General features: G+C 38.3%; 1 protein-coding gene and 1 pseudogene across 3 annotated transcripts in view; one reads left to right on the top strand and one right to left on the bottom strand.

The window, feature by feature from the left end:
- Nucleotides 1-18,545, top strand: part of AGTPBP1 (ATP/GTP binding protein 1) — a 172,356-nt gene that overhangs the window by 16,640 nt on the left and 137,171 nt on the right. For all 3 annotated transcript variants that reach the window (XM_029203528.1, XM_029203531.1, XM_029203530.1), the window contains exon 2: nucleotides 16,232-16,296. In XM_029203528.1, the coding sequence (XP_029059361.1) occupies nucleotides 16,265-16,296 (32 nt within the window). In that variant the 5' untranslated portion in view covers nucleotides 16,232-16,264. The remainder of the gene's footprint in view (nucleotides 1-16,231; nucleotides 16,297-18,545) is intronic.
- Nucleotides 14,110-14,582, bottom strand: LOC114884539 (annotated as a pseudogene).

Raw genomic sequence — 18,545 nt, forward strand, 5'->3', positions numbered from 1 at the left:
TAGCTCACTTATATTCTTGAAAAGTGGTTTCTTCCTTTTAGATGATGAAACAATAAGGGAGAGCTGAAAAAAGCTCTTTTCAGTATACTTCCCCATGGTAGGACCAGCTACCCAGATTTTCTTTCCTTTCTTTCTTTTTTTTTTTTTCTGTACGCGGGCCTCTCACTGTTGTGGCCTCTCCTGTTGCGGGGACGTGCAGGCTCAGCGGCCATGTGGGATCTTCCCGGACCGGGGCACGAACCCTGCATCGGCAGGCGGACTCTCAACCACTGCGCCACCAGGGAAGCCCTCAAACGTTTTTAAATAGTGGAAGTTTTTTGTCTAATGATACCTTGTGGGGAGACCTGTTAGTAAACAGATGAGAGTAAATTAGTGAAGTTGTTCTGGCTGAATGGGAACTGGACCAAGTTGTTTAAGCAAGTCAAGTCAAAGGGAATCATATTTCCTCAGATTGTTTTTAAAAGATTTAGATGGGGCTTTGGAGTGTGAACAGTATATGGTTCTTGGCGTTTTTTCTTTTTTAGCAGTTTGACTTGAAATAAATTTAAAACCACATGTATTTGAAGTCTTTATATATTTAGAATATACAGCTTTACCTTTGCTGTGTGTCAGAATTTCTTCTGTGGCTTGTTTGTGGAATGAAAATTAGGACAGCTTACATGTATGAAATACTGATGCCTTATGTGTGTGTGCCTGTTTATTGACTTGGCTGATGAGCTTGATTCCAGGCTTAAGCCAGTGAGAACTGAGGGTTTCAGTTTTTAGATTCTCTAGGCTCTGGAACTAGTTCTAGTTGAGAGCAAAAGATCAGGAAAATATCAAAAATTCAGAAGACCCAAACCTTTGTACTTTTGAGCTAGAATATGCAAAATTGTTTACTTTTCCTTATGTGTGGGCTAGCTTGAGCAAGTTTATTTGCTTGTATGATTTTCTGCTAAGGCCAGATTTCCACATTTAATTCTAGTGTAAGCCACATTTAAATGTATAAAAATCAATTTTTACAGACTCTTCCCCCAACTGAGGGAGGTGTGTGTATACTGTGGATTTTTATGTGACAGCATAGTGTAGCTTTTTTTCCCCCCAAACCTCTTTTGGGTAAGTAACTCAGAATACATATTCCCAAGAGCCAGGTGAGTCTGTAGTTTTTTTTTTTTTTTGCGGTACGCGGGCCTCTCACTGTTGTGGCCTCTCCCATTGCGGAGCACAGGCTCCGGACGCGCAGGCTCAGCGGCCATGGCTCACGGGCCCAGCCACTCCGCGGCATGTGGGATCTTCCCGGACAGAGGCACGAACCCGTGTCCCCTGCATCGGCAGGCGGACTCTCAACCACTGCGCCACCAGGGAAGCCCTGTAGTTTTGCTTTTGTGTAAAGGATATTGTATTCCATCATGAGAAGCAGGCACTGAGGTACAGAGGGATTTAAGTCTCTAATCCTAATTTAGGAATGGTTGAATTATGAAAGCACCTGCAGAGATTAAGCTTTTTTTTCAAATAGTTGTATTGAGATATAACTCACATACCATACAATTTCACCAGTTAAAGTATGCAATTCAGTGGATTTTAGTACATTCACAGAATTGTGCAGACATCACCACAGTCAGTTTTAGACCATTTTCATTAACCCTCGAAGAAGCCCCACACCCTTTTAGCCTTTTCCCGCACACCTATCCCCATCTCTCCTAGTCCTAGGTGACCACTTTCTGTCTCTATAGATTTAGCTATCCTGGATATTTCATATAAATGGAGTTGTATAATTATGTGGTCCTTCTTGACTGGCTTCTTCCACTTAATAGAATATTTTTAAGGTTTATCCAGGTAGCACATATAAGTACTTTGTTTCTTTTTGTCACTGAATAATATTACATTGTATGGATATACCACATTTTATCCATTCGTCAGTTGATGGGCATTTGGGTTGTTTCCAATTCTTGGTTTTTATGAATGATGCTGCTATAAACATTTGTGTACAGGTTTTTGTATGGATATAACTTTTCATTTTTGGGGGTATGTACCAAGAGATGGGATAGCTGAGTCATTATGGCCACTTTATGTTTAGCCTTCTGAGGAACTGCTAGACTGTTTTCAAAGCAGCTGTATCATTTTACTTTCCCATCAGCAATGTATAAGTGTTCTAGTTTCTCCACATCCTTGTTAACACTTGTCATTATCTGTGTTTTTTATTGTAGATATTTTAGTAGGTGCGAAGTGGTATCTCACTGTAGACTAATTTTTTAAAATAGTGGTTAGGCATTACAGGAATGATAGTACTCTAGATGAAGTTAATATTACAATTAAAGTATTTAATAGCCTGACCTGGGAATATAATCTTCAGTAGCTATTCTTAACCCTGGCTATGTATAATTAGTATCACTTCCTAATTAAAAAAAAATGATGTTATTAATATTGTAAAATCCTCCCACCCCCCCATCTCCCAAAATTCTTTATTCAAAGAGAAAACAGTGAATATTTAGTTATAGAGAACAGAATCCACTTGATGTAACTTAAGCAGAGAGGATTTATTTACCCTGGGGTACTAAATAGCTTAAAAAATTGTTGGGATATATCAGTCTGGGTCTGATCAGGAGATAGAAGCCACGCAGTAATTTAACAGGGAAAGAGTAGTATAAAGAATTATTGACTACACTTGATCTTAGCCAAAAGGCTGAGAAGTGGTGCTGGGAAAACTGGACAGCTACATTAAAAAAAAAAAAAAATTAGAACATTCTCTAATACCATACACAAAAATAAACTCGAAATGGATCAAAGAGGTAAGTGTAAGGGCAGACACTAAAACTCTTAGACGAAAACATAGGCAGAGCACTCTTTGACATAAATCACAGCAGTATCTTTTTTGATCTGATCAGGGTCAGCTAGTAGCTATCTTGTACAATTTAGGACAGGCAATCCCTCCTAGAGTAATGAAAAATAAAAACAAAAATAAACAAATGGGACCTAATTAAACTTAAAAGTGTCTGCACAGCAAAGGAAACCATAAACAAAATGAAAAGACAAGCCACAGAATGGGAGAAAATATTTGCAAATGAAGTGACCGACAAGGGATTAGTCTCCAAAATATACAAACAGCTCATGTAGCTCTATGTCAAAAAACAAAAACCCCGAAAGCAAAAAACAAAACAAAACAAAAGAATCAAAAAATGGGAAGAAGATCTGAATAGACATTTCTCCAAAGAAAACAATACAGATGGCCAAAAAGCACATGAAAAATGCTTAACATCACTAATTATCAGAGAAATGCAAATCAAAACTACAATGGGGTATCACCTCACACTGGTCAGAATGGCCATAATCAAAAAGTCTACAAACAATAATTGCTGGAGAGGGTGTGGAGGAAAGGCAACTCTGCTACACTGTTAGTGGGAATGTAAATTGGTTCAACCACTGTGGAGAACAGTATGGAGGTTCCTTAAAAAGCTAAAAATAGAGCTACCATATGATCTACCAATCCCACTCCTGGGCATATATCTGGAGAAAACCATAATCTGAAAGGATACATGCACACCAATGTTCATTGCAGCACTGTTTACAATAGCCAAGACATGGAAGCAACCTAAATGTCCATCGATAGAGCATTGGATAAAGAAGATGTGGTACATATATATAATGGAATATTACTCAGACATAAAAAAGAATGAAATAATGCCATTTACAGCAACATAGGTGGACCTAGAGATTATCATACTAGGTGAAGTAGGTCAGACAAAGAGAAATATCATATGATATTGCTTATATGTGGAATCTAAAAAAGTACAAATGAACTTATTTACAAAACAGAAATAGAGTCACAGATGTAGAAAACAAATTTATGGTTACTGGGGGGAAAGGGAGGGAGGGATAAATTGGGAGATTGGGATTGACATATGTACACTACTATATATAAAATAGATAACTAATAAGGACCTACCGTATAGCACAGGGAATTCTACTCAATACTCTGTAATGACCTATATGGGAAAAGGATCTAAAAAAGAATGGATATATTTATATGTATAACTGATTCACTTTGCCATACAGCGGAAAGTAACACAACATTGTAAATCAACTATACTCCAACAAAAATTAAAAAAAAGAAAAGAATTATTGACTGTAACGGGATTGGAGCAATATGGGATTTACCAGTAAGAAGTCAAGGTAACGCTAAAGAATATAAGAATAGCTGATATAAAGAGCAGTTTCTAACCCCAGGGCTCACTGACATCTATCCTTGGTTAGGTAGGGCACGTTCAAGTCAAGTAGGTAAGGTGTGGCACTAGGAGAATTTGCTGGATATGTGCCTTCTTGGGTACCAGGGAAAGCGTTCCTGGGGAGGTGACTCACCAGCGTCACTCTGCTACGAAACTGCCTAACCTCCTGTTGGAGAAGCTGCACTGCTGCAGGAATCTGGTGCTGGAGAAGCCATCCTTGTCGGGGTGGGTCCTGGAGCCTTGCCTGCTGCAGCCAACTGAGCACATTGGAACCATGAAACAGAATCCTTTTCCCCTACAGTGTCTTTCCAATGCTGTCTTGACAAAGCTTAATATCATGTCAGTTGGCAAAGAAATTGGCATTTTAAGTGCATAAATCCATTTTCACAGTACAGGCAAAAAGGGTGAATTTGGAGAGGAGGGGGAATGAATCAATATCTAGCACAGGTATTAAGTGGTTTACAGAATTGTTTAGACATCTAAAGAAAGAGACTCTTGATTGAGCTTCAAAGGAACAACCTCCAAAACCTCTGCACAGAACTGAGAAACACAGGGAGTTATTGTCTTTTTTTGACTAACAGGCCTCCTGTCTAATTGTGAAATTGCCTCTAGATCTTTACTGCTGTTTTAAAAATCAGGAAAATGTTGTCGTCAGGAGGCCACGGTGATTAGGAATCTCCTGCTATACTTAACCAGTTCTAGAACCGCACTGGACCTGTTCTGGTCTGTACCAGCCCTGCCTACAAGAGACTAGACTAGCCTTTCTCAATTTTTATACCCTGGAGGACCCATGAAATAATTTTCAGGTCTCAGGTTACAGGCGTGATATTAGTGTAAACAGAAAGTTTAGATATAGTAATTGTCTGACCACCTCCTGTTCATCTCCCTTCATTTGATTGGTGAAAGAGAGATCTCCTGTCCTAAATTGTACAGGATGGCTACTACGTGGCCCTGATCAGATGAGACAGCAATTTTTTAGTTACATGTACTCACAACCTATGGGAATGGTACTTGGGAGTAGAGTAAACTAGCCAAATTGTCTATGGGAGATTGGCTTTGGAGTAACAAAAGGATGAAGTACTCCCCGCAACTCTCCATCCCTGTGGGAGGATGTGATTAGTTTGTTTGAATAATTCTGAGGACTGGCAGGGAACTGAAACTAGTTCTGTTGAGGACTGAGTGGAGTGCAATTGGTTCAGCTGATAGTGGACCTAGCTGGGTGAGGAGTCTTTCCTGTTGGCTATGGTGAGGGTGGGAGAACTCTCATTAGGCCTCTGGGGCCCTGTGAGGCTCAAAGTTGTCAGAACAGCACTTGAAATTTTAGGCCTTACAATACAGTACTCCAGTAATGATTGCTAATGCTTTTTTGATAGAGAATGATATTTTTCTGTGCCTCTATTTATTTTGGCTATCTAATTAGTCTATTCTTTTGTACGGATCTCCATCCCCACACAGGATATAAACTCTTATGTGAGTTAGTAATGTAGGTAGAAAAAACAGTTTTTCCTTTTCCTAAATTTCCCACTGTATTTTTGTACTTTATCCAAGTAGGCCTAGGAGTCTTACAGATTTTTACTATACAAGATATCAATAGTATGGCTTGTGGTATATGGCTTGTACAAGAGTAATTTTATTTTTCTTTATTTATGCAAATAAAGACTTTAACCAACCTTACTTGAAAAATAACCAGGTAGTTAAACTTAGCTTACTCTTCTGGAGACTAATCTCTTTCCTTTTTATGATTTTTAAAAACACATATGGTGAGGGCTTCCCTGGTGGCGCAGTGGTTGAGAGTCTGCCTGCCGATGCAGGGGACACGGGTTCGTGCCCTGGTCCGGGAAGATCCCACATGCCTCGGAGCGGCTGGGCCCGTGAGCCGTGGCCGCTGAGCCTGCGCATCCGGAGCCTGTGCTCCGCAACGGGAGAGACCACAACAGTGAGAGGCCCGTGTACCGCAAAAAAACAAAACAAAACACATATGGTGATGATAATAAATTTCTGTTAAATAACTGGCTTAAGCTAAAATGGGATTCAATTTTTTTGAAAAGTAGGCGTGGTAGACTTAGTTTAAAAAAATACTGTAAGCTGATTTTTAAAAAAATGATCTTTTTATTGTGGTAAAATATATTTAACATACAATTTGCCATTTTAGCCATTTTTAAGCTTATAATTCAGTAGCATTACTTACTTTCACGATGTTATACAACAGTCATCACTGTCTAATTTCCAAAATTTGTCATCACCCCAAACAGATACTCTGCAACCATTAAGCAGTGACTCCCCATTCACCCTTGCCACTAGCCCCCAGTAAACTAATCTACTTTTTATCTCTATGAATTTGCCTGTTATAGATATTTTATATAAGTGGAAGCATACAGTATTTGTTGTTTTGTTTCTGACCTATTCACTTAGCATAATGTTTTCAAGGTTAATTCATACTGTAGCATGTGTTAGAACTTTATTCCTTTTAATGGCTAAATAACATTCCATTGTATGTATATACCACATTTTGTACATTCATCTTTCAGTAGACACTTAGGTTGTTTTTGTGTTTCTGTGTTGTGAAGAATGCTACGTACGTTGATGTAAAATTATCTGTTTGAGTCTCTGTTTTCAATTCTTGTGGGTATATACCTATGAGTAGAATTGCAGGGTCATATGGTAATTCTTTTTGAGGAACCGCCGAACTATTTTCCATAGTGGTTGTGCCATTTTACATTCCCACCAGCAATGTGTGAGGGTTTCAATTTATCCACATTCTTTTATTTTTTAAATTTATTTACTTACTTTTGGCTGCACTGGGTCTTCACTGCTGCACCCGGGCTTTCTCTAGTTGTGGCAAGCGGGGGCTACTCTTTGTTGCAGTGCACGGGCTTCTTGTTGCAGTGGCTTCTCTTGTTGCGGAGCATGGGCTGTAGGTGTGCAGGCTTCAGTAGTTGTGGCTTGCTGGCTTCAGTAGTTGTGGCACGTGAAGTCTAGAGCACAGGCTCAGCAGTTGTGGCACACGGGCTTAGTTGCTCTGTGGCATGTGGGATCTTCCCGGACCAGGGATCGAACCCATGTCCCCTGCATTGGCAGGTAGACTCTCAACCACTGCGCCACCAGGGAAGTCCCTGGATATTAAACCCTTATGAGATGTCTGATTTGCAAATATGTTCTCCCATTCTGTATGTTGTCTTTTCACCTTCTTGACAATGTCCTTAGATGCACAGAAGTTTTTAATTTTGAAGTTCAATTTATTTATTAATTTTTTGTTCCTAATGCTTTTGTTGCCATAACTTAGAATCCATTGCCAAATTCAAGGTCGTACAGATTTACTCCCATGTTTTCTTTTAAGAGTTTTAGTGCTTATATTTAGGTTGTTGATTCATTTTGAGTTAATTTTTATCTATGGTGTGAGTGGGTGTTCAAATTCATTCTTTTGCATGTGGAAATCCAGTTGTCCCAGCAATAGAAGAGACTGTTCTTTCATTATGGAATGGACTTGACACCCTTGTCAATAATTAATAGGCCATAAATGTATGTGTTTATTTCTAGACTTGCAGTTCTATTCCATTGGTCTCTTTGTCTATCTTCTTGTCAGTACCACTGTAAACTGATTTTAACTAGCATTTACTACAAACATGAAAATTATTGACAGTGCAGATATTTGCTATCTAAAAACTATAAGCCAAAGTAATATTAATAAAAATATAGCCCATTAGAATTTGTACCAGAATTCGAAAAAAACAAACTTTTTTTCCTGACTAACATGATGAGGCTCAAATATAGGTCCAGGAATTCCAAATGAGTATATATATGTGTGTTGATCACTTGATATTTTATGAAAAGGTTTTATACAATAAACTTATTAGTTTTTAAAACTAAAAATAAAGAGTAAAGTTTATGCTTTTCCTATGAAACTTGTTTTTGTTTTCTTTGGTTGACCATTCACAGATTTCATTTTCAACTGACATAAGATGATTTCCTCCTTGCTCTTGATGCTTGTTAAACAAAAAATTCCATACACATATAATGAAGTTGAAAGCTGGCAGCAAAATGTTCATTACCCTCTTATGATTTGCAGGACACTACTCTTTGATAGAAATCCAGCACTTTTTAGGGGCAGATCAGTAAATACCATCTTGATTTCATAGTCAGACCACAGTGCACAAAATTCTTTCTCCTCAAAGTCAAGTTCTCAGCCTGCACAGATGATTCAGAGAAAGGGTCTCTCATTTCAGCCTTATACTTGTTTGAAAACAAAGGGAAAATACTGTTCTATTTTATTTTTAAATTTTGTTCCCCTAGGTCAGCAAGACTTGAGATTTGCAGATATATCCTTTTTCACTCTTAAGTCCAAGCAGCAATGAGAGCATCTTTTGATATCCTTTTGTAACTTGATCTTTTCCCCAAGAATCTTGTCACTTGAAGTCAAAATGCTTTCTTTAAGGTCTTGCAGAGAGTGGTTCATTTGTTTCATGTGATAACAAATCTTTGCTAAGTTGGCTAGTTTCAGTAGCCATTCTTCATCCTCTAAGCACGTAGCAGAATCTGGCCTACTGTGTTTGTGAACGTACCCCTGCAGCTCACCATTCGGCTCGGATGTCCTGCTGAGAACTCTTCATCTGCTAAGCCCCTGGACTTCTGCATGGAGCAGGAGATTTATGTGCTCTTTGTCCAGGTTTTCACACAGCTCTTTAAACATTTTTGAATAAACAGGTTTTTGTTTAATAAAGTCAATCATTTTTTGTAGCTTCAAATAGAACTTCATTTCATCTCCCAGAGCTTTTGACACTAGCATTTCTCTGTGAAGAAAACACTGTGTTGAGAAGTCAGGCTTTTGTTTTTTGGTTTTTTTTTTGGCATGTGGGGGGAGTTTAAACAATAGTGGCACATCTTCACATGGAGCCAGCTATTGGGACATTTTCAGCACAGATGCCAACATAGTTCCTCCAAGACGGACCTTTTGTTTCTAGACAGAGGACGAAACATTAAATATCCTGTCCTTTGCTGGCTTTGGGCAGCACTCTGTAGCAAAAAAAAGTTTTCTTGATTTCACCGTTTTCAAATCTTATAAAATCTATAAATATATAATGTAATCTTATAAATATTACAGATGATGATCTCTGTTGGCTCATCAATCTGGTTAGAGAAACTTGATTTCCTGTTATCACGTAGGTCTTTAACATCACATGACATGTCAATACATTGACTTACCTTACTGTTATTGTACTGTAGAACTTTAAAAATTTCTCTTACTGCATCTCATATAAACATTTCACTCGGCATAATTTTACATTCTGGCTGTATTAGGTTCTCAGCAATTGGGGTGGCTTTCCTTCTTCTGGTCAATAAGATCTGCTACTATATAACTTGCTACCTCAGCCTTTTCATTATATGTTATTTTTTAAAGCAAAAGCTTTATTATGCTTATTTTGAGATCCCATTAATATCTTTAACATGTCAAATGACTATAATTTGCAGCTATGTCTTTTGAATATTGCTGGAGCCATTGCTGCACTTGAAACGTTGTTTTCCACAGACAACACAAAATGGAACAGGATATTCCATTGTATAAATCCATTGATAAGTAGTTTTCATTAGAAGGATATGTTTTTTGTGTGTGTCTCTTGTTGCATTAACTTAGTGAAATGACTTGCAAGATACAACTCTTCATTACTAATCTTACCAGAATTGTCCACTGACTTTCCTTTCACACCTCAGCCTCAAAAATTGCCACATTGGATTATCAGGCATATTTGTAAACTACAAATGTTGATGTGTGAGACATAAGGGCATACCAAACAATTAAATGAGAAAATCACAAAAAGTCCAAACATTTCACAGTAGAAGTCCCTGGTAATTTACTTAGTTCACATTTTGGAATGTTCAGACCAATAGCAAAGCGTTAGGAATGGGGGCAACTGGGTATAAAGTTTTTTTCATTAAAATTAAAATTTCCCTCCAGTTTTTCATTACACTTGCAGAGTTTGTTTGTTCCTGTAAGGCAGTTAGCAGTGCACAAGGGGAGATTAGGGGACGCAATTTGAGAGGGAGAGGCTGATAGTCATTAGCCTATTATCTTCTCCCTGTGTCCTGCAGTCTTCAATTATCAAGGCCAACTCTAACCAAATGAACATGGCCCTACTGTGCACTATCACACACGGCTGATTTGTAACAAAATCATTAATGATGCTGCCACTGCTTGGTGCACAAAAGTAAAAGAGAAGGAAAAAAGAACCCCCTGCCCCCCATCATGAGCTCTCAAAGAATTCAGTTTGTGGACCCCACTTTGAGAAACCCTGGACTAGACTTTGGGACCTCTCCATACACTGCTGTAGAAGGACTAAGCACGTTTAAGTTGGTACTTACCTGTGGGATCAAGTGGCCTTTTTCTGACTTTCAGTCTAATAAATTTCATAAATGATGAAATTGAGGAAAACATCTGGAACCCTAGCTGCAGGAAAGTTTGGGAAATACTTTTTTTTTTTTTTTTGGAAAGCTTTCACGTTCCTGTAGTACAGGAAGGCACACTGGAGAGAAATTGGGCTAGATACTGCATGCCAATATATCTACCATATTGTTGGATTTTTAAAAATGAAGATTTCTTATTTGTGTAGTAAAATTTTCTCAAAATTTTGTTCATTCAGAAATTTATTTACCACCTGCAATGTGCTGGCACTGTTCTAGGTACTTGGGAGACAGTGAGCAAAACAAAGATTTCTGCCCTTAGGGAACTTTAATTCCAGTGGAGAGAAATAGATAATAAATAGTACACAGAGTTAAATTGTCTAGTTTACAAGGTGATTAAAAAGAGTCAAGTAAGTGACCACCAAGATATTAGATATTAAACTACGTGACTTACGTGATTATATCAAGAACCTTGGGTTGCTGCTGCTTTCCTCAAAACCTTCAGGAAATGAAGGAACCCATTGTGGTTCTTTTGTAGTCACCAGTGGTGATAAGCTGCTAAGAGTCTGGGATGAATTAGAGTACAGGATTGATGTATGTGGTGTGATAGGGCCATATATTGAGCATTTATAAGTACATGGAAATAAACTGTTCCCTTAAAAATTTGTTTTGACACCTGTTCAATTATAATCAGTTATTATTGAGTAGTACAGTTTTCAATGTGTTCTGATACTTTTGAACCATCCTGTCATAGAAGGCGGTAAGTGCTCTGGGAAAAGGCAAAGTAAACTGAGGCAAGGGGCAGTGGGTATGCCAGGGTCTGGAAGTGATTTAAAGTATTAAATAGGATGGTTGGGATAGGCTTTATTGAAAAGGTGATACTTGGGCAAGGGAAGTTTGGGAGTTGGTTGGTCATTGGGATATCTGGTAGAACATTCTGGGCAAAGGAAACAGGTTGGGCAAAGGCGAGAGTGAGCCTGGCATGTTGGTGGAAAGCAAGGAAGCCCAGCCAGTGTGTCTAGAGCAGTGTGAGGGAGAAGAGTTGTAGGTAGGAGATGAGGTTAGTGAGGGAAGGGCTGGGGTATTCCCTTAGGGTCCCTAATGTCATTGAAATGGGCAGCATTGCTGGGCTTTGAGCAGAGTGCTGGTAAGATTTATCTGTGGCTTTTTTTTTTTTTTCTCTTCAAGTTTTTAAAAGGATCAGTCAGGATGTTGTGTTGAGAATAGAGTGAAAGGAGACTGATAAGGGCAGTGGCCCAACCATGGTAGTAGATGTGGAGAAGTGATCAGAGTCTGGATATATTTTGAAAGCAGAATTATCAGGACTTCCTCATGGGTTGGATGTGGGATGTAAAATAAACAGGAGTCAAGAAGGACGCTAAGGTTGTAGACTGAGCAACTGGAGAGAGAGAATTGTCTCTAACTACAGTTGGGGAAAGCTGAGGTTAGAGCACATTGGGAAGGGAAGGGAAAGTCAGATTAGTTTTATATATGTTGAGTTTGTGATATTATTAGAGAGCCAAATGGAGATGTGGAGTAGTCATGAGACTGGATGAGATCACCAAGGAAGAGACTGGAGTTGAAAAGGACAAGAACTGAGCGCTGGGGCATTCTAGTAAAGGAAACTTAAGAAGGGGTGGCAGTGAGGTAGGCAGAAAACAAAATATGGTCATATAAAGTATTTGCAAGAAGAGAGAGTGATCAGCTATATCAAATGCTCCTTCTTGGAAGTACTTTCTTTGGCCATACACAGTGGAAACTATGTAGCCATTAATATTTGTTAAATGAATGAATTTTGAGATTACAGTGATTTTCATCATCTTTTTAAAGTTAATTATTCAAGTAAATCCATGCTTTCTAATATTTTAAAAATATAGCAAAACATGGTAGTTACATAAATTACACATGCAATAAAATGACATAGAACTAGAGAAACATGTATGAATATCAAATTCCTGGCTTTGGTACTGTGCTAGAGTTAGCATAAAATGTCATGTAACTGTTGGGTGAAACAGAGAGGGAACACGGGACCTCTCTCTACTATCTTTGCAACTTCCTGTGAATTTATAATAATTTCAAAATAAGAAGGTAAAACAGTATGGCGAAACATAAGAAATCAAAGATCTTTTTTCCACTATCACCTTGCTTTCCAGCCCCCTATTCCACTCACCCCCATGCCCAGAGGTAACCACTGTTAAGCTCTGTTAAAATGTCCATTTTTCCTAACCTCCTGAAATATTTTAAAGTAAATATGAGGTAGGTCAGATCATAAAAGTGATTCAGATAGTGCCACAGACTGAATGTTGTGTCCCTAAAAATTTGTTTTTTGAAAACTAATGCCCAGTGCAGAAGTAGTGTTTGGAGGCGGGCCTTGGTAGGTGATTAGGTCATGCGGGTGGAGCTCTCATGAATGGAATTAGTGTTCCTATAAGACACCTAAGAGAACCCCCGGCCCGTTCCCCCATGCCACAACACAGTGAGAAGATGGGGGTCTATGAACCACGTAGCCAGTTCTCACCAGTCACTATAACTGCCAGCACCTTGATCTTGGACTTTCCAGCCTCCCTTGCATACGGTCTCAGCTTCTTTGTCCCTTTCTTGCTTTGTCACACTTGGTTGGCAAAGCCACAAAACTTTGTGGGATGCAACACTTCTGCTTCTAGGTTCCTGCTCTTTCTGTTACACCATACTGTAATGAACACAAACTGTCAAAACAAAAAGAAGGCTTTTCTTTTTCTCTGAAGTACTGTGGCATCAGACTTCAGCAAGAAAAACTGACTGTAAGGGACATATTGGCTTAGTGAAATGCACTTTTTTTCCTTCTTTTGTATTTTCTTTGTATTTCTCTTCAGTAGTTGCTTGACCTAACATCCTTCTGTTGGCTCTATACAATGAAAATACAAACTAAATGACAATAGAAAAAAATAATTAAAGCATTAAATTGTACAAATTACGAATCTGTTCCAAATATACTCACATTAAATACAATGCACATTTCAGTAGAGATCTACAGTGAATGACTCTATACATTCCGGGAAGCTTCATGACATCTAGGAAAGGGCTAAGAATTTACATCCAATCACAGTTTGTAACGGATTTCTTATCACCAGTCTGCAAGCTACGCTGAGCACATCGTTAGCATCACTTGTACAGGGAACCGATTTTGTCTGGGAAAAAGGGAAGAAGCAAGCTCTAGGCTCAATTCTGAGTTCATTACAACTTCTCAGGAATCTCAGCAGAGGCCTATTTAGTACAGTTTCAAAAAAGAAAATATGTTAAGGTAAGGAGGCAACCCTTTAGAACTTCAAACACATTTTCTTGCTGTATTTATGTAGAACTCTCCATCTACAATGGGCAGTTGTGAAGAGGTTCTTCCTCAGGACAACATGGTCACAGGACTTGGACAACCAGTGGGACTGAGAGGGAGCTTCATGACTGGGGAGGAGGGCTTCCTTTTAAGTTGGAGACAGATGTGTAACACACAGCCTATGAGCCCTGCAGCCTTCTCCTCCTATCATCTGGCGTAACGCTTCGTGTAGTCTTCAACTTTATTCCCCAAGTCCTCCTTGTCCCACAGACGATGTTCTGCAGCTTCATGATTCAGTGGAACATCAGAATTGAGAGGATCAGCAAACAGAGTTTAATCCCGAAACAACATCCTTCCGTGTCCTCATGGGAGCCCAGCCGGTGCCATCAACTGAATGTTCTCTTAGTAAACGACGACATATTTTACCAGTGATCCTGGTCAAGCATTTCACTTTGGGAGGTTGGAGTTACAGTTTGCTGAAAGCAGTGAAGCTTGTTTGGATCAGAAAAATGCACTTTACATGTGCAACGTATTATAAATTAGCTTCATTTCAAGCAACCTCTTTAATAAGCAGCATGTCTCTCATAGAAGCCCTCCGAGCAGAGTTGGAGGCTATGGCTGATGTCCGGGACCCTTTGAGACCCATCATCTCGCTTCTGTATGCTTGCCAACGTCAGCATTACTGCTCTCTTTACCCTGGGCACCCGAGACAGGCGAGATGTGGCCCCTCACCTCCTGAGGTGGGCTTGCTGTTAATTTAGTTTTAGAGAAAGTCATACTGTTCAACAAGTAGAAGTAGCTTAATTAACTTCTGTTTATGGCAGCAGCAGCACTTTTGAAGACACACAAGATGCCCCCCCCTTAATTAATTTGGAAATTGGAAAAAGTTACTTTGACTTGGTAGTCATTAAAAAAGTCAATTAAAAGAAAAAACAGCATTTAAAAATTTCTTATCTACCTTAAAAACAGCCTATGTGATTTTTGTACATAACCCTAAATACATGTTTCCTCTTTCATAATTGAGGTAATTAGAAAAATGAAAGTCATGTTTATTTTGTTAATGTAAAAGTTCTTTGTTGTTGAAGAACTACATCCAGAATATCTATATCTTCTTTTTTTTTGCGGTACGTGGGCCTCTCACTGCTGTGGCCCCTCCCGCTGTGGAGCACAGGCTCCGGACGTGCAGGCTCCGCGGCCATGGCTCACGGGCCCAGCCGCTCCGCGGCATGTGGGATCCTCCCGGACTGGGGCACGAACCCGTGTCGCCTGCATCGGCAGGCGGATTCTCAACCACTGCGCCACCAGGGAAGCCCTATATCTTCTAAATCTATTATATTAAACAATTTGAAGTTTCTTTTTTTGCATGTTTGTTTTCTTTTAAATGTAGCATTACTAAATATTGCATAAGAATGTAACTTGTTGAATTGGCAGTAATTTTTAAACTTCTTGTGATGCCACAAAATTCTGCTTCATTAATAAGCACTGCTATGTAAAATTAAAAGATATCTAGGGTTTTTTTTTTGGGGGGGTGAATAGTTGTAAAATAAATCTGAAAAATTATAAAAATTGTGTGAATTGAGATTTAGGGTTTTAAACCCCTTCTCCCTCTTGTCCTTGCAGCCCAGGGTGGTAACTGCTTCCTGCAACTCTTTATCTTGAGCCTCCCTAGGTTTCCTCTTTTGCTTGCTAGCCTTTCAACACCCATGTGACCAATTCCTATGTTAGGTTCCTTCTATTAAAAAAAAAAAGATTTAAGGTTTTAAGTGTGTAATATGCACTTTCTAAAGATGAAACCTGTATTGATTGAGGGAAAATATGCGTAAGTATATTAAATGAGATGATGTTTTAGAAGGTTTTTGCTCTGTTGTCTAAACAATTTGTTTTTGATTAAGGTGTTTTCATATAGAAATAATCATACATATTTACCAGTATTGCACTGCTATATGAATGGTGGACAATACACTAATCCCATGATGCTGTGATTGGTTTGAGTATTTTAAGGTGGAGTATTAGAACAGGAAGGATAATTTGAATTATCTAAAAAGAAATCTTGGTACTATATCATAAATTGTGTTATGTTAAATTTTTGCATTTTTGTAGCACTAGGATTTTTGATAACATTTTACTGGCTGATTTTAGGTAATTTAATAGTCACACATTGCACATTGAAGTGACTTGCCAGAAGCACATAAAACTCAAACATTCTCCTGTGGTTTCCAGTATTATGTTGCCCATGATAAAAGCTTTCAATTGTATGGCTTTTATGACATCTAATATATAGAAAACAGAATTGTGTGTTTAATATCATTAACTTTTTTTTTCTTTTCAGATTATCTGCAATGGTGAAATGAAGTAATTCAAGATGAGCAAGTTAAAAGTGATACCAGAGAAAAGGTACTGCAATTTTATTTTTATTTATTTATTTATGGCTGAGTTGGGTCTTTGTTGCTGCTTGTGGTCTTTCTCTGGTTGCAGCGAGTGGGGGGTACTCTTCATTGCTGTGCGTGGGCCTCTCATTGTGGTGGCTTCTCTTGTTGCAGAGCATGGGCTCTAGGTGTGTGGGCTTCAGTATTTGTGGCGCACGGGCTTAGTTGTTTCGCAGCATGTGGGATATTCCGGACCAGGGCTCAAACCCGTGTCCCCTGCATTGGCAGGTGGATTCTTAACCACTGTGCCACCAGGGAAGCCCTGGTTCTGCAATTTTAAATACCAGTATGTATAAATTACAGAAATAATGCATGAAGTGATCATTTGAAACTTTTTACTTTAAGAAACATTTGTTTAAATATAGTGTGTTATATTTATGTTATTTTATTAATATTTATTAATGTTTAACTTTTCAGTTAAAGCAGGAGTCAGCAAACTAGGACACATGGGTCAAATCTGGCCTACTTCTTATTTTTGTGTGGCCTATGAGCTAAGAGTGTTTTTTACGTTTCTAAATGGTTGGGAATAAAAATAAAAAAGAATAATATTTTCTGACATATGAAGATTATATGAAATTCAAATTTCAGTGTACGTAAATAAGGTTTTACTGGAATACAGCTGTGCTCACTTATTTACATATTGTCTGGCCACTGACTTTTTTTCCTTACATAAGACTTGATCAAAGCACATCCATTTCCCCAGAAAACTTATTATATTCTTTCTGTCTTTAAAGGCTTCTATAGATGCTCTTTTTAGTTTATTTTTTTGCCCCTTTTAGATTTATTTCTCAACTGTGAGATATCTATTAGACACTTTCATGTACCTAACCCAGCACTGAATCTTTGAGAGTAGAAAAGAAACATAAATATAACACTTAACACAGTGCTTTGCAGAAAATGGGTGTTGAGTATGTTCTGAAGAATTGAGCCCTATTCTCTTTTTACACGAAGCTTATAACCTCATGAAAACACCTGAACAAATGCAGTATAGTGGTTTAACCAGTATACAGTGAAGTGTTAAATTGTGAGGTCCATAGAGTTAGAAAACAGGATCCTCATAAATAGGTGTTTATTGTGTGATATGGACTTGAAGAGGCAGGGCTGGCTTGAGACTTTCTTTACTTTTTAGCAAATCTGGAGGATTGGGTAGAATATTGATACTTGCTGAGTTTACGCAAGGACTGTAATTGGATGGATTAGATTGGCAGATTTAAAGACCATGTGAGTGGGTGGTGAGAAATCAAGTAATGAAAATTTTATAAGATACAAGAAGCAGAATTTTTCTCTACTCCCTACTCTACATCATCATGTTCATGCCCTAAATGTTATCACCAGCAAAACTCTCCTTTCAAAGTACTAATTCAGACTTTTCATTTTCCAACAAAAATCTTTTACCTTTCTAGCTCACTTGTTCAAGTGGCTGTACTGCAAAGAGTTCTGCCTTATCCAGAGCTCTGAGCTATTGACTTTTGTCATCTCTTCCTCTCTTACCTAGTGTAGAATCCATTGTTCATCATTACACTCTTGGAATACCTGAAATGTTTTTACCTCACTTTGTCTTATTTCATCACACATACCTGACGAAGTCCTTTCCCTGGGTAGACCTTTACTGAGCAGCTGAATGATGTTGGAGGATGAACTAACTTGGAAGATATTGCTAAAAATTATGGATCATTATTGATCAGTAATCTTACTACCGTGGTTCTCTATAAAGCTTATTTTCTCAATTTTTTTAATGACTGTTTTACACTTTCTTCATACCTTTCAAATCTTTGAAATCCTCAGATGTATCATATACATACCCTCAGCAGTTGACCTTCTCTGTGATATCATAGAGATAAAACAGTTTATTATCCTTATATTTCTTACACAAAATTTGCATACTCCCCTTTACTTGATCCTATCCTCTGTTTACCCTCCTGTTATTTACTGCAACAGAGGATGTGTCTGTTTTTTTGTTAAAGACTAATACTGTCACCTGTGTTCTAGATTTCACCCCTCTCTTTCCTTCTCAGGGTCTTTTAATCATTAGTATTGTTCTGTATTGAATCTTTAACTCCTCCATTCCTTATCATTTAAACATGATCTAGGCTTTCCAATATTTAGACTCTGCTCTTCTGTTACTACTCAATTTATCTGATTTCCTCAAAAGACAAAAATTTTGAAATAGCCTATAAATGAAATCTGCATCTCATTTCACACTCTCTAACCACTCTT

The sequence above is a fragment of the Monodon monoceros genome, unplaced genomic scaffold (assembly GCF_005190385.1).
Source record: "Monodon monoceros isolate NGI ecotype Baffin Bay Population unplaced genomic scaffold, NGI_Narwhal_1 Super_Scaffold_5, whole genome shotgun sequence".
In the NCBI taxonomy this organism is placed as follows: domain Eukaryota; kingdom Metazoa; phylum Chordata; class Mammalia; order Artiodactyla; family Monodontidae; genus Monodon; species Monodon monoceros.